Source organism: Octopus bimaculoides, chromosome 19 (genome assembly GCF_046866305.1).
Source record: "Octopus bimaculoides isolate indiv1 chromosome 19, ASM4686630v1, whole genome shotgun sequence".
NCBI classification, from domain to species: domain Eukaryota; kingdom Metazoa; phylum Mollusca; class Cephalopoda; order Octopoda; family Octopodidae; genus Octopus; species Octopus bimaculoides.
In genome coordinates this window covers 46,396,762-46,413,513 of record NC_142946.1, presented here as the reverse complement: position 1 = coordinate 46,413,513, position 16,752 = coordinate 46,396,762, and the positions used below count along the sequence as shown (strand labels likewise).

The 16,752-nt window shown below is 34.5% G+C and overlaps 1 protein-coding gene across 4 annotated transcripts in view; it reads right to left on the bottom strand.

The window, feature by feature from the left end:
* Positions 1-773: 773 nt before the first annotated feature.
* LOC106877734 (patatin-like phospholipase domain-containing protein 4) overlaps positions 774-16,752 on the bottom strand; it is a 32,760-nt gene continuing 16,781 nt past the window's right edge. For 3 of the 4 annotated variants that reach the window (XM_089337547.1, XM_089337545.1, XM_089337548.1), the window contains exons 2-5: positions 8,255-8,518; positions 6,436-6,666; positions 5,587-5,652; positions 774-4,891 (exon numbers count right to left, since the gene is read on the bottom strand). In XM_089337547.1, the coding sequence (XP_089193673.1) occupies positions 4,556-4,891; positions 5,587-5,652; positions 6,436-6,666; positions 8,255-8,425 (804 nt within the window). In that variant the 5' untranslated portion in view covers positions 8,426-8,518 and the 3' untranslated portion in view covers positions 774-4,555. Of the gene's footprint in view, positions 4,892-5,586; positions 5,653-6,435; positions 6,667-8,254; positions 8,519-9,875; positions 10,062-16,752 lie in introns of those variants that run through there. The other variant, XM_089337546.1, reaches the window with a different exon arrangement.

Genomic DNA, 16,752 nt, shown 5'->3' with positions numbered 1-16,752 from the left:
TCAATATATCGACATCTTCCTCATTTCTCTTCCTCCCAGCAGCTCCGGGAGCCCTGGGGAAAAAAAATAATCAAGGGCTATTGGAGCTGTCCTTTGTCAGTTCTACTTTCACTTCTGACAGCTAATCCCATGACAGTGCCGCTGTCCTTTCATCCTTGGTTAATCAGAAAGAATATTTCAATTTCCTTCCGCATATATTTTCCAGTTAAATCTTCAAGGAAAAAAAATTCAAGGGAGATAACTCCTGTTTCAAGGGAATGTACTCTGTATAAATTTTTATTAGAGTTATGTGCTCTTGTGTATATTAAGCACAAACGTTAATAAATTTCGGAAATGTTTTTGTCAGGAAAGTAATTTTTATCTGAGACCGTGTTTTGAAACTACGACAATTACAGCGAGGAAGACACGTGTATTAACCTGGAAAACAGGTAAGGGCTGCCAACAGAGAGAATGTACAGTCATGATAAAGGCGCTCGATCTGTCAGATCACGTAGCAGCCGATTCTTGTCTGCTAGCGATATAAATTTGTGTGCTTTTATGCACCATGCCCGTGCCTTCTGTATCCACTTCTCTGGGGAACCAAGTCCCAGATGTTCATTGTTTAACAGACTAGCAGATCCTTACCTTACTCAGAGAACAACTCGGAGTTTTTACATTCTTGTTATTGTCGTCTGACGCATGCAAACATGAGAAACATAGATGTTAAAACAACAACGACGATGATGATGATGATGATGATGATGATGACAATATAAACTTTTTTTAAAATAGTGTAAAAAATAATAAAACTTTATTACATTGTAACTACTTTTGTTGTTTTTAGTAAAAGTTGGTGGGAAGAAAAGTTTCAACCTCAGACATTGTATAATACAACACCCCTATTTATAATACAAAACACTAATTATGATACAAACAGTCCTAAATATGATTCATACCCCTAATTTTAATCTTGGTTTTGGAGTAAAAAGTGCAAAATTACATACAGAGTTTTTTTGGGGGGTTTTATCAAAATGATTGATGCTAGGGTTTTTAAGAAGGACTTTTTTTGTTTTTTTGTTTTTTCTTTTTCAAACAGAAGGTCAATTCTCCAAACGAGGTGTGGACTGAATCAACTGAACCCCACCACCGGACCCCCACCCGGATGAGTGTCTAACGTTTTATTGGCCATTCTCTGTACAATGAAAGATGAAGCTGGCTCCAACAGGGTTTGAACCCAATGAGGATATACATCAGAAGTAAATGCTAAGGATCTCAGCCACCACGCTACTCCCTCAGTCAACTACACCACACTTATAACACCAGTTATTGAGTTCTTTCTTTAGCTAAAGTACAAAGGGTGTCTTTCGCTTTTGCCTTTGGTTTGCAAGATTCTTGGTGAGAGCACAAGTGTTGAAACAGATTTTGAAATAGATCTTGTGAGGGTCATTGCGCCATTATTAATAAACACACACACTGCTTCAATTTCACTTACAATTCATTATTTATTTATCAATTGATTAACTATTTAACCAGTCAACTAATCGATCACTTGATTAATCATTTGGTCAGTCAAACTGACTAATTAATCAAATGATTAAACAAACAAATCATTAGTTAATTGGTTAAAAATTTAACCAAATGACAAATAAAGAAGTAGTGGCAGTGTGGCAAGTAGCTTGCTTCCCAACCACATGGTTCCAGGTTCAGTCCCACTGCATGGCACCTTGGTCAAGTGTCTTCTACTATAGCCTTGGGCTGAGCAAAGCCTTGTGAGTGGATTTGGTAGATGGAAACTGAAAGAAGGGTGTCATTATATGTGTGTGCGTGTGTAAGTCTGTGTGTGTGTGAGTCTGTGTGTGTGTGTGTGTGTGTGTGTGTTATTGTGTATGTGTTTGTACCCAATCACCACTTCACAACAGGCGTTGGTTAGTGAATACCGCCAAGACTTAGTGGTTTGGCAAAAGTGATCAATGGAATAAGTAATTTCTTAAAAAGAATCATAAGTCCTGGGGTCGATTTGTTTGATTAAAATTCTTCAAGGCAGTGCTGCAGCATGGCCACAGTCTAATAACTGAAACAAGTAACTGACTAAAAGAATAAAAGAAAGTGAAATATAACCAGTGCATGTGTTTATTATTGATGTAATGACCCTCCCAAAATACAACAAAACAAAGGTTGTACATTTCAGAGGAAAGATGAAAGAGGATGCTGTGGTTCTCATGCCTTCCTCAAAAGTACTACAAGGATAAATGAAAATACCTTGCTCCACCAAGAATTGAACCTGGGCCTGCAAGCTCAACTTCTCCTAGAGGGTTTTCGTTCTTGTTCTGAATCATTCATTCCTTGCCGGTCCATTATTAAATACAGATTTCCCACAGTGGCGCAAGTCCACATGTTTGAAGGAAGGAGAAGGGACACAGTCCACTGAAACCACCCCCCAATATATAACTGGTACAGTTTCGTCAACAAATGCAAGACAGATGAAGAACGAAGAAACCTGCCTGCCTGCCTGCATGCGGAAGGACGTGAACTGAGAATGTGGAAGGATGGACCTAACTGTTGTTGGCTCTCAGCCTTTGAGCTTTAACAGTTTTGTGCCAGTCCATAGTCATTCACATACATGCAAACGTACATACATACATACATACATACATTCATATATACATACATACATGTATTCATATATACATACATACATACATACATACATTCATATATACATACATACATGTATTCATATATACATACATACATACATACATACATTCATATATACATACATACATGTATTCATATATACATACATACATACATACATACATACATTCATATATACATACATACATGTATTCATATATACATACATTCATACATAGATGCATACATACATACAAACGTTCATACATACATACATACATACATGTATACATGCATACAAACATTTATACATACATTCATACATACATACATCATGGTACATACATACACATACAAGCATGCATGCATACACACATACATACAAACATTCATACACACATACATACATGCATGCATATATACATACATACATACAGACAGACATACACACATACATACACACATATTTACATACACATACATACACATACAAGCATGCATGCCTACATACATACATACATACATACATACATTCATATATACATACATACATGTATTCATATATACATACATTCATACATAGATGCATACATACATACAAACGTTCATACATACATACATACATGTATACATGCATACAAACATTTATACATACATTCATACATACATACATCATGGTACATACATACACATACAAGCATGCATGCATACATACATACATACATACATTCATATATACATACATACATGTATTCATATATACATACATTCATACATAGATGCATACATACATACAAACGTTCATACATACATACATACATACATGTATACATGCATACAAACATTTGTACATACATTCATACATACATACATCATGGTACATACATACACATACAAGCATGCATGCATACACACATACATACAAACATTCATACACACATACATACATGCATGCATATATACATACATACATACAGACAGACATACACACATACATACACACATATTTACATACACATACATACACATACAAGCATGCATGCCTACATACATACATACATACATACATACACATACAAGCATGCATGCATACATACAGGGAGGGCCAAAAGTCATGCACAAAAGCTGTTCAATACATTCTGGAATTGTTGAAGACATGCTTCAATTTTTCTAAAATTGAATAAAATTGAATAAAATAACAATGAATATGCAAGTCCTTGAGCATGGTGAACAAAATGAATAACAATAACAATAATAATATAATGTAAATAAAATGGCGACTATTTCGGTGCATGACGTTCAGCCCACCTTGTACAGACATGCACACAAATACGCAGGGTGCGGCAGAAACACCTCCCATATTTTGCATGGTTATTACTCTGGTACTAGCAAAGTTAGACAGCTGGTAGTGGTACAACCGTAAAGCTAATGTTATGCTGTTTTTTCCTCTTTCAATTATCGTTGTAGTTTGAACAGCATATTGTGTGCGTTTGTTGCTGCAACATTTGTCAGTGTATAAAACTCAATGAGCTTTTTGCTGCACATTATCTGTACATGTGTGCACGTGCGTGTGTGTGCATGTAGGGGGAGGGCGGGATCGATGGGTGGGTGTCGGCGTGTATATATATATATATACATATATATATATATATCCATGTGTATGTATTTCTACATATATATATATATATATATATATATATATATATATTTATTATATATGCATGCATATGTGTGTATGTGTGTGTATATATATATACATATATTTATATATATATATTTATGTGTATGTATTTCTACATATATGTGTGTGTGTGTGTGTGTGTGTATATATAAATATATTAAATATGGGTAACTAAGAACCTTGAAGAGTTTCTTGTTTTTCGGTTAAAAAAAAAAACCAACATTTAGAAAATAATTTCCACAGAACCAGAGGAATTGGTCATAACGAAGTTTCACAACGTACATTGATTGTAGAATTCCTCAGTTTATGAGATTCATAACAGCCTTCTTGTCGAAGAAACCGTTCTGTATCCATTTGACCTTTTAGGAAATAACTTCTTAATGTTTCTTTGGAAGGAGGAAACAACGCCTGGTGCATTCTTCGGAAGTTCTTCCAGTTCACTTGGAAAGTCTGCTCTTTAAATGTCACAAATATGCCACGGCCCAACTTGTCGGCGGGGCAAATGTCTTGCCATCCTGCAAAGGGAGAAACGTGGATGGTTCTTCCTTCAGAAAACGATGGGAGGTTGTTGGTCCATCCGCCGTCCAAGTATTTCTGAAATGAAATTGTAAAGGGGGAAAAAAAATGTAATCAATGAGTAGAAATATAACATTGTTCGACCAGCATATACGAATTCTCCTTCAGCCTGTTCTCTGTCTTCTGTGTGTGTGTGTGTGTGTGTGTGTGTGTGTGTGCATGTGCATGTGCGTGTATGTGTGTAAGTGTTTGTTCATCTGTATGTGTGTGTACGTGTGTGTACATGTTTTGTGCATGTGTTTGCGTCCAGTTTTCACTGTATAAACATCATACACACACACTCACAGACACACACTCACACACACACACACACACTTCCATAATTGTTTAAATTTATAAAGCTGTCCATGCGTATATAACTATATTCAAACATTCCTATACAGACATTTACAAACAGGTACAACATTGATCGCAATTGTTAGGCATTCTTCATCCATTAATATTGTCCTCCACACCTGTTGTCTACACTACCTGTCTTCGTCTTTCGGTTCTTTTTGTGAATTCTCCCCCTATATATATATATATATATATATATATATATATATATATACATACATATATATATACATACATGCTTGTATGTGTGTATGTATGTATGTATGTATATGTCCATGTATGTTAGCATACCTTCACGTAAATTTCCACATACTCATATATATACATTATACATCAACAAGCATCCATCTGTAATGTCTAAACTGAAAATTTCTCACCTTGCCTCGGATCACCGGTGGTTTCAGTCCTGCATAGACAGGGATGTAACTGCTCGCAAGAAGGCACTGACAAAGGAAATAAAAACAGTTTATCAGAGACACACAAACCACATGTTATACTAAATATTGTATTTGGTGTAGCCCATCTTTTACAACAAGACAAAACAATGTACATGATAACACTTCCAATCAGTTAAACATAGACACCACAAGAGCCACTGCCTGGTACTGCATCAGGGCATTTATTATTATTATCATTATTATTATTATTATTATTATTATTATTATTGTTATTAAGGTGGTGAGCAGGCAGAATTATTAACATGCAAAGCAAAATGCTTTGCGGTATTTCGCCCGTCGCTGCATTCTGAGTTCACCAGCTGGCTATACGACACGATCTGTGCTCTTATATTTTCGAACAAGGGAATCTAGCACCTCCACTCAGCTCAAAACACTATCTGTGTATTGCAATTTCTGGGTTATTGGAGTAAAGATTGTTTGCCAACATAACATGGCAGTCTTGGTTTAGGACAAATGTTGCTTTTATTTTACCCCTAGGAGACATCGTCTCCAGCTGGCTGTGCGACATGATATTGTTTTGAGCTGAGTGGGGGTTGCTAGATTTCCTTGTTCGAAAATATAAGGACACAGATCGTGTTGTATAGCCAGCTGGAGACGATGTCTCCTGGGGCTAAATTACAGTAACATTAGTCCTAAACCAGGACTGCCATGTTATGTTGGCAAACAATCTTTACTCCAAAGTGCTGTTTCTGAATATCTCTCATTGTGAGATTTAAAAATAGTAATTTTCTAATGGTAAAATCAAGCGAATAATTTTGAGTGTCTCACCTGCATCAATTCCTGTCTGTTACTGAAATGTGAGAGAATTTCATTCCTTCTCGATTCCATGTTGGTCACAGACACATACAATCGACCGCTGGCCATTTCATGAGCATTGTTGGGGAGGTTATCATCCAGGAATTTCTCTAGCGACTTCATTAGGCTGTACTTTGGTGTAAGGACTCCAAGAGGTTGTGCATGTATTTCGTCAGCCAAATCATAGGCAAACTTGACACAATCCTTCAAACACATAAATATGGTTAATGATTAACGATTAACTGTATTTCAAAGAATTTCTTGAATATAACTCACAATAATACAATACAATACAGTCATCATCATCATCGTTTAACGTCTGTTTTCTTTGCTGGCATGGGTTGGACGGTTTGACTGAGGTCTGGAGAGCCAGTGGCTGCACCAGGCTCCAATCTGATCTGGCAGAGTTTCTACAGCTGGATGCCCTTCCTAACGCCAACCACTCTGAGAGTGTAGTGGGTGCTTTTATGTGCCGCCGGCACAGGAGCCAGTCGGGAGGCACTAGTATCGGCCATGTTCGAATGGAGACTGGTGAAAATAGTACCAGACTTTATAAAAAAAGATTAATACTAGGTTCGACTTGTTTGACGAAAAGCCTTGAGGCAGTGCCCCAGCATGGCCGCAGTCTAGTGACTGAAACACTTATAAAAAGGTACGTGTGTGTGTGGTACAGCTAAGAATTTAGCACAAGAACTTAAAGCGAATAAGTGGTTATCTCCCTTACACTGTCCACTTGAAACTTCGCATCTTCAACAGGAATAACCGTTGTATTTAAAATAATAAATTATTTATTTTATTTACTCAAAAAAAAAAAAAAAAAATTGTGCTTCCTACATGACGAAACCAGAACCATTCTATAATTGCTGACGTATCTTTCAATCACATGACATTTGGTCTGTAACGAAATATTGGAAATATAACCACGAAAACCTACAACACATTTGACAAAACTTTACATGTTATATCAATGATAGAATCGCTAGCGCACCGGTCAAAATGCTTGGCAGCGTTTCGTCTGTCTCTACGTTCTGAGTTCAAATTCTACCGAGGTCGACTTTGCCTTTTATCCTTTTGGGGTCGATAAAATAAGTACTAGTCAAGTACTAGGTCAATTACATTGACTAGCTACCTCCTACAAAAATTATTATTATTATTATTATTATTATTATTATTATTATTATTATTATTATTATTATTATTATTATTATTATTATTATTATTATTATTATTATTATTATTATTATTATTATTATTATTAATAATAATAAGGTGGCGAGCTGGCAGAGTCGTTAGCACGCCGGGCGAAAGGCTTAGTATTATTTCATCTGCCTTTATGCTCTGAGTTCAAATTCCACCGTGGCCGACTTTGCCTTTCATCCTTTCAGGGTCGATAAAATAAGTACCAGTCAGGTACTGGGGTCGATGTGGTCAACTTACCCCCTCCCCCCCCAAATTTCAGGCCTTGTGTCAATAGTAGAAAGTATTATTATTATTATTATTATTATTATCATTATTATTAAGGCGGTGAATTGGCCAAATCATTAGCATACCAGGCAAAAAGCTTAATGACATTTCGTCTGTTTTTGTGTTCTGAGCTCAAATTCTGCCAAGGTCGATTTTGCCATTTGATAGTTTTGGAGTCAATGAAATTAAGAACCACTGAAATACTGGCGCCGATGTAATCGACTTTTACCTCCCCATCCTCATCTTCATTGTCATTGTCATCATCGTCGTTGTCATCACTGTCATCGTCATCATTGTCATTGTTATATGAATATATGAGTGAAATTACCGCTATTAGATTTCGGTCAATGGAGAGAACAGCACCAATCAAAGCCCCTGCCGAAGAACCAGCAATCCGCTCCACTTTGGCAAGAAGTCCATTGCCATGTCGACTTAAACAGTATGCCACACCAAGTTGGTAGATCCCAAGGAAACCGCATCCACCAAACGACAAGTTCATGGTGGGATCATCGAAGATTTCATAGTTTAAATCGAAGGCCACGTTGTCAAACGATGTTTTCTGCTTCTGCGATTTGAAGATTTCCTCACTGGCCTGTTGAAAAGGAAAATTAAGAAGATATAATGATATAAATGTGTGTGTGTGTGTGTGTGTGTGTATGTGTGTGTGTATGTATGTGTGTGTACGTGTGTGTGTGTGTGTGTATATGTGTGTGTGTGTGTGTGTGAGCATTGCTGTCATCATTGTTTAATGTCCACTTTCCACAAGATTGACAACAGATCAAAAGAGTAATTACCCAGGGGCCAAAGAAACAAAACAGCTCCCACATGCAAAGATGTTGTACTAAAAATTTACAAGTTCCTCCAGAAACACACACCTCTTTCTCTCCCCCTCTTCTCTCTCTCTCTCTCTTTTTCTTTAGACTCCATAGACTAAGACCATATGAAAAAAAGGCATAAGGCATAACAGAAACAGTAATAAATACAATTAGCCCTTTTGATAAATACAATTAACCCACTTGAGACCATCCCTCCCGATTCAATGAAATAAACTTCATATTTTAAAGTGACCCGAATTAAAACCTTCCCTCAAAATTCCATGTTAATTTGTATTTGAAACACCTGCGTGATGACAACGAAGTTATTTTTTGTTATTAGTTATTAAATTAATTGAGAAAAAGGCAATGTATTTTGGCAGAAATGTGGTATCGAATGGTTAGAAGTGACCTAAAATTTTGAGGAAAAAACAGCAAAAAATTGACAAAGTTATTTTATTAAATTCTTTGTTGTTTTCAAAATGAATTTAAACAATAGCAGCAGTGTATCCCTTAGAAATATGGTAACAAAAAGGTTAAAGTGAACGATTCAAAAACCTTCCAGCAAAATTTCATGTCAGTTTATGTTACAAAGTTCAGCTTAATAATGACAAAGTTATTTTAATAAATTCTTCATAATTTGTTATTAAATTAATTTAAACAAAAGCTGTGTATTTCAGTGGAAATAGGGTAACAAAAGGGTTAAAGTGATCTAAATTAAAACATTTGAAAGCTTCATGTTAATTAATATTAGAGAAAAAATAGCAAAATATTAGCAAAGTCATTTTACTAAATTTTTTGTTATTTTAAAAATTAATTGAAACAATGGCAGTTTATTTTAAAAAAAATTTATGGTAACAAAAAGCTTAAACAATAGTTGAGAGCTTCATGGTCTTTCTTTCTATTAAACACGTTAATTTATATTTTGAATGGGTTTGGGGATTCTTTCCACATTCAGGTAAATCATGTCAAACCATAACGCAGTAAATTGAACATCTAACCAAACACACACGCAATTAATATGCGAACACACCCAGGTATATAAAGGCAAACGTTCTAGAATGACTCTACAGAGCACTGACATTTGTACAACGGTGACAGGTAAAGGAAATACAAGCAAGAAATAATAGTTATCACCTCAGGAAATATAACATTTTTCATTCGATCCACGTGGAACATTGTCACTTCAGTTACATTACACTATCCATTCCATTTAACTGCGACATCAACGAATACGTCTTGGGTTTTTTTTTTGTTTTTGATTAATTTTTCAGCTAACAGATTAGCCAGACCTTCAACACAGGGCCAGCGGATTAAACAAGCAGATTAAACTTGATATCTTAATCCTCTAGAATGCCAGTGATTATCTAATACTTGTAAAGTACGACTCATCCAATTTAGTCATTAATCTATTGGCTTCTGTCCCAATGGCAGACGCATGTTTAATGAGTAAGAAATGCTTGGCTGTGGTTTACATGTTTCGTTTAAACGTTCAAGTGCATGGCGCCTTACAATTTGCATCAGAACATTTTTCAAATCTTTCATCTCATATATATATATATATATGCATGTATGTACGTATGTATGTATATAGAGAGTTTCTGAAGTGAATGTATATGTATGTATATAAATAAATATATGTGTATGTATATATATATATATATATATATATATATATCACACACACACACCATCGTTTAACATCCGCTTTCCATGCTAGCATGGGTTGGACGATTTGACTGAGGACTGGTGAAACCGGATGGCTACACCAGGCTCCAATCTAATTTGGCAGAGTTTCTACAGCTGGATGCCCTTCCTAACGCCAACCACTCAGAGAGTGTAGTGGGTGCTTTTACGTGTCACCCGCACGAAAACGGCCCCGCTCGAAATGGTGTCTTTTATGTGCCACCCGCACAAGCCAGTCCAGGGGCACTGGCAACGATCTCACTCGAAAATCCTACGGGAGCCAGTCACCATGGTTCCATATCTCACAGTTTTGGTAGAAGAAATAAAGAGGAGAGTATATGGCTTACCTCTGCAAGATCTTCAATTGAGTAAATGTCATGATGAGGAGGGGGGCTGATCAATCCAACGCCAGGAATTGATTTCCTTGTTCTAGCAATGTCTTCTGTTACCTTATATATATATATATATATACATATACACACACACAACCCTTTGTGGTTGATGGTATGTGCATCTCTGATCACGAGCAGAAGTAGTGGGGGGAGCATCATAGCGATGTGTTGAGAGGAATTCTTTGGGGTTTGGATAATTCACCTCTGGAAACATGGGTGTTTCATTCATCATCCTTAATGAACCCTTATTCAAGGAATCTTTTGAGTGGGATGGGCTACTGGAATTGAAGAAAATTCTAATTGGGTTCCAGCTGCAAGGTCATGCGCCTGTTTATCTTGATATGAGATCACCATGACACGCACATGATTGTGATGCATGTGCCTGGTGTACCCTTATCAGACGAGTAGTCATGATGGGTATACTGGGCTTCGTATATTTGTACCCCAGTGTCACTTTGATGGCATGCACTACTCTCTCATTCAATAATAATAATAATAATAATAATGGTCTCAAATTTTGGTACAAGGCCAATAAGTTCTGGGGAAGGAGTAAGTCTTTTACGTTGACCCCCACCCTCACCCCACGCAGTACACAACTGGTACTTATTTTATTGACCCCCCCCCCCCCCAGAAGGATGAAATGCAAAGTCAGACTCAGTGGAATTTGAACTCAGAATGTAACGGTGATGAAATACCACTAAACATTTCACCCAGAGAGAAACAAACCCCTAACTGGGTGTCAGGGTTTAGGATTTAAAAAGCTTAGCAGCATTTTACCTCACACTTAATCCACTGTTAATCTTCTTTCTATATTTTCATTTTTATTTTTTCTAATTTTGCCAGTCTTCTGATCAAACCAAAACAAAAAAGCTTACACTTCCATTACTTTTGGAATTACCGACTTTGATTCTGGTTCTCTCTGTCTGTCACAATTCCTGGCAGAAATGTGACCATTTTTATTTTTTACTTGTCTTGTGACAAGAATCAAGATCTGGTTTCCAAACGCACAAATGAGTCAAAACAGATTATAGATTAGCACAAGATATCCCATTGTCCAACGACCTACCAATTCCATTTATTCATACTCAGGATTGGTTCTATAAGTATTGACCCTGAAAGGACAAAAACTTAAAATTGACCTTGGTAGGATTTGAACTCAGAACAAATCCCCTGAAGTATTCAACCCACCACTCTAGCAACTAAGCCAGATTATTACTTGAAAACTCAACTAAAATAATATAACACACCCGAAATAGTACATTTTTCCAGGGTGTATATTCCAGGTGCGCTAGGCATGTACTGCATTACCATCAGAAATGGCAAATTCATTATAAATATTAACTTTACTCTTTATTCATTATAAATATTAACTTTACTCTTTATTCATTATAAATATTATCCTTACTCTTTATTCATTATAAATATTAACCTTATTCTTTATTCATTATAAATATTAACTTTACTCTTTATTCATTATAAATATTATCCTTACTCTTTATTCATTATAAATATTAATCTTATTCTTTATTCATTATAAATATTAACCTTACTCTTTATTCATTATAAATATTAACCTTACTCTTTATTCATTATAAATATTAACCTTACTCTTTATTCATTATAAATATTAACCTTACTCTTTATTCATTATAAATATTAACCTTACTCTTTATTCATTATAAATATTAACCTTACTCTTTATTCATTATAAATATTAACCTTACTCTTTATTCATTATAAATATTAACCTTACTCTTTATTCATTATAAATATTAACCTTACTCTTTATTCATTATAAATATTAACCTTACTCTTTATTCATTATAAATATTAACCTTACTCTTTATTCATTATAAATATTAACCTTACTCTTTATTCATTATAAATATTAACCTTACTCTTTATTCATTATAAATATTAACCTTACTCTTTATTCATTATAAATATTAACCTTACTCTTTATTCATTATAAATATTAACCTTAATGGGAAACTTTCGTTATACCCCCAGTTTGGAATTTGGTGACATTGGGCGTGGCAGCACAGCCAATACAACCACCACCACACACCACCACCTTTGATGGCATAAAAAAAATGTAGGGCCATGTTAGGGGCAGCCCAATTTCATGTCGTAAATGCTCGACTGTGTATATAGGACCCAGGGTCGGCTTTTGAGACATATTTTGAAGAAAAAAAAAAGTGTTTTATATGCTATCGAATGCCGTATATTATTATTATTATTATTGTTGTTGTTGTTGTTGTTGTTGTTGTTGTTGTTGTTGTTGTTGTTGTTGTTATTATTGTTATTATTATTGTTATTATTATTGTTATTATTGTTGTTATTATTATTATTATTATTATTATTATTATTATTATTATTATTATTATTATTATTATTATTATTATTATTATTATTATTATTATTATTATTATTATTATTATTATTATTATTATTATTATTATTATTATTATTATTATTATTATTATTATTATTATTATTATTATTATTATTATTATTATTATTATTATTATTATTATTATTATTATTATTATTATTATTATTATTATTATTATTATTATTATTATTATTATTATTATTATTATTATTATTATTATTATTATTATTATTATTATTATTATTATTATTATTATTATTATTATTATTATTATTATTATTATTATTATTATTATTATTATTATTATTATTATTATTATTATTATTATTATTATTATTATTATTATTATTATTATTATTATTATTATTATTATTATTATTATTATTATTATTATTATTATTATTATTATTATTATTATTATTATTATTATTATTATTATTATTATTATTATTATTATTATTATTATTATTATTATTATTATTATTATTATTATTATTATTATTATTATTATTATTATTATTATTATTATTATTATTATTATTATTATTATTATTATTATTATTATTATTATTATTATTATTATTATTATTATTATTATTATTATTATTATTATTATTATTATTATTATTATTATTATTATTATTATTATTATTATTATTATTATTATTATTATTATTATTATTAAGCTGGTGAGCTGGCAGAATCGTTAGCACGCTGGACGAAATGCTTAGCAGTATTTCACCCGTCGCTACGTTCTGAGTTCAAATTCTGCCGGGGGAGACTTTACCTTTCATCCTTTCAGGATCGATAAAATAAGTACGGGTCGATGTAATCGACTCATTCCCTCCCACCAAGAGTTGCAGCAACCGTCTTTATCAGGATACACACACACACGCGCATATATATATATATATATATATATATATATATATATATATATATATATATATATATATATATATATAAATAATCCGTATTGTCGGGAGGAATCGATATAAGCTTAAATAAACCGCGATATGGCGAGCGATTACTGTATATAATATATATAACAGAAGACGAGAGCCTGCTAAAATAGTAGCCAAATCTTCCTCAATTCCCACCCTCCCGTCTTAATATAGAAAGAATATCGGCGATAATGCATTCCTACATACCTTTAAACCGACGGAATGATCCGGACTAGAATATCTTCGAACATAGTCCGATCGATCTGGGTCAATTAGGGGTTAAAATAACAAGAACAACAGCCAGAATAATTCTTCCAACTAATGATTTCTTACAAAGACATATCACATATTACCATAACCCATTATTCCACCATGTTATTATTTGAGTTCGAGACATTAAAGAAGATAATTCGTCCCGTTTTTTTTTTTATAATAGTTCAAAGAACAATAAATAAATGTTAATTTATATCGCGTTTGTACTGCTCCGAAGGGAGATAACTCTTAAATATTTATGTGGAGTTTCATTTCATGCTTGTATATTCCGTTTCTGTGGAGGCGCAATGGCCCAGTGGTTAGGGCAGCAGACTCGCGGTCATAAGATCGCGGTTTCGATTCCCAGACCGGGCGTTGTGAGTGTTTATTGAGTGAAAACACCTAAAGCTCCACGAGGCTCCGGCAGGGGGTGGTGGCGAACCCTGCTGTACTCTTCCACCACAACTTTCTCTCACTCTTACTTCCTGTTTCTGTTGTGCCTGTAATTCAAAGGGTCAGCCTTGTCACACTGTGTCACGCTGAATATCCCCGAGAACTACGTTAAGAGTACACGTGTCTGTGGAGTGCTCAGCCACGTTAATTTCACGAGCAGGCTGTTCCGTTGATCGGATCAACTGGAACCCTTGACGTCGTAAGCGACGGAGTGCCAACAACAACAATTTCGTTTCTGCTTGAGTTGAGGAATTTTAAAGATTTAAGAAGACGTTGGGACTTACTGAATTACACGCCTAACAATAAATCATGTTGATACTTTTGTTTTTTAATAGTGCGGCCCACCTGATGATTGATATGCCATGTCTTATGCGGCCTGTTTGTCGAAAAATGGTGCCTAAATCTGATTAAAGGTTTTAGAAAATCTATTCTCTCCTACCCAGAATAAAATAGACCATTAATTTACTCTTTTACTTGTTTCAGTCATTTGACTGTGGCCATGCTGGAGCACCGCCTTTAGTCGAGCAAATCGACCCCGGGACTTATTCTTTGTAAGCCTAGTACTTATTCTATCGGTCTTTTTTTGCTGAACTGCTAAGTGACGGGGACATAAACACACCAGCATTGGTTGTCAAGCAATGCTAGGGGGATAAACAGACACACAAACACACACACACAAACACACATACATATATATCTATATGTACATATATATGATGGTTTTCTTTCAGTTTCCGTCTACCAAATCCATTCACAAGGCTTTGGTCGGTCCGAAGCTATAGTAGAAGACACTTGCCCAAGGTGCCAGGCAGTGGGATTGAACTTGGAACCATGTGGTTGGTAAGCAAGCTTCTTACCACATTGCCATGCCCAATCAGTTCTAGTAATCAAGTGACTACAATGTCTGTCTCTCAACAGAAGAGTCACAAGTTTGTTTCCTCCAACCAGCTCTTTTATTAAGGGCGGGACACAAAATATCTCGTGGTCTTAATTATCTGCCAGTCTCGCATGTGACATTGAATGAATCAGGGACGGAACTCCAAACAGACAGACAAACAGGAAAATGACTGTTGTTGTTTAACTCCAGATCAATCCAGACCCAGTAATCTAATGACGAAAGATATTCCAAATGTGGCCATCCTATCTTTTATTCAGCTATATTGAATCTGGGACAACATTATTTAACGTCCTTTCCTACTTTTTAAGGGAAATTTTGCTGCTATTTCTAGCAGCTTCAGGAACCATGTAGAGATTTTGATGAATTATTAGTTAGCTTCACACAAGAGTGACTAATTAATGAGAGAATTAAATGAGGACAAAACACTAGGATATTAATAAAGTAAACGGCCCGTTGCTTTTGTGTCCTTTTCACACAGCAAATCAAACAGCTGTGTCATTCAATAGAATATCTTGCTTAACATTGCAATACTCTGGTATTTTCTCTTTTCAATATATTTTATGTGACAAAGGCGGCTAGCTGGCAGAATTGTTAAAATGTCAGGCAAAATGCTCAACGGTTATTTCAACTGTCTTTACATTCTGAGTTCAAATTCCGTTGAGACTGGCTTTGCCCTTCATCCTTTCTGGGGTTGATAAACTAAGTACCAGTTGAACAGTGGGGTTGATGGAATCGACTTACCCCCTCCCCTGGAAATTTCTGGCTTTGTGCTAAAACTTGAAACCAAGATATTTAATGTGACATGAGTAACTGTTGGACTGAAAATAAAATATTTTTATTTTAACTTTTTAATCTAGGCTGTAGGGTGGTGCCCGGTTTTCTGTAGATTTTTAACGACAAATGAGATTAACCCTCTCGTTAACATATTCCAGTTGACAGAAGACGGCTTTGAATTAGATCCCTTTAATCTTTTGTCATCATATTTATGATGATA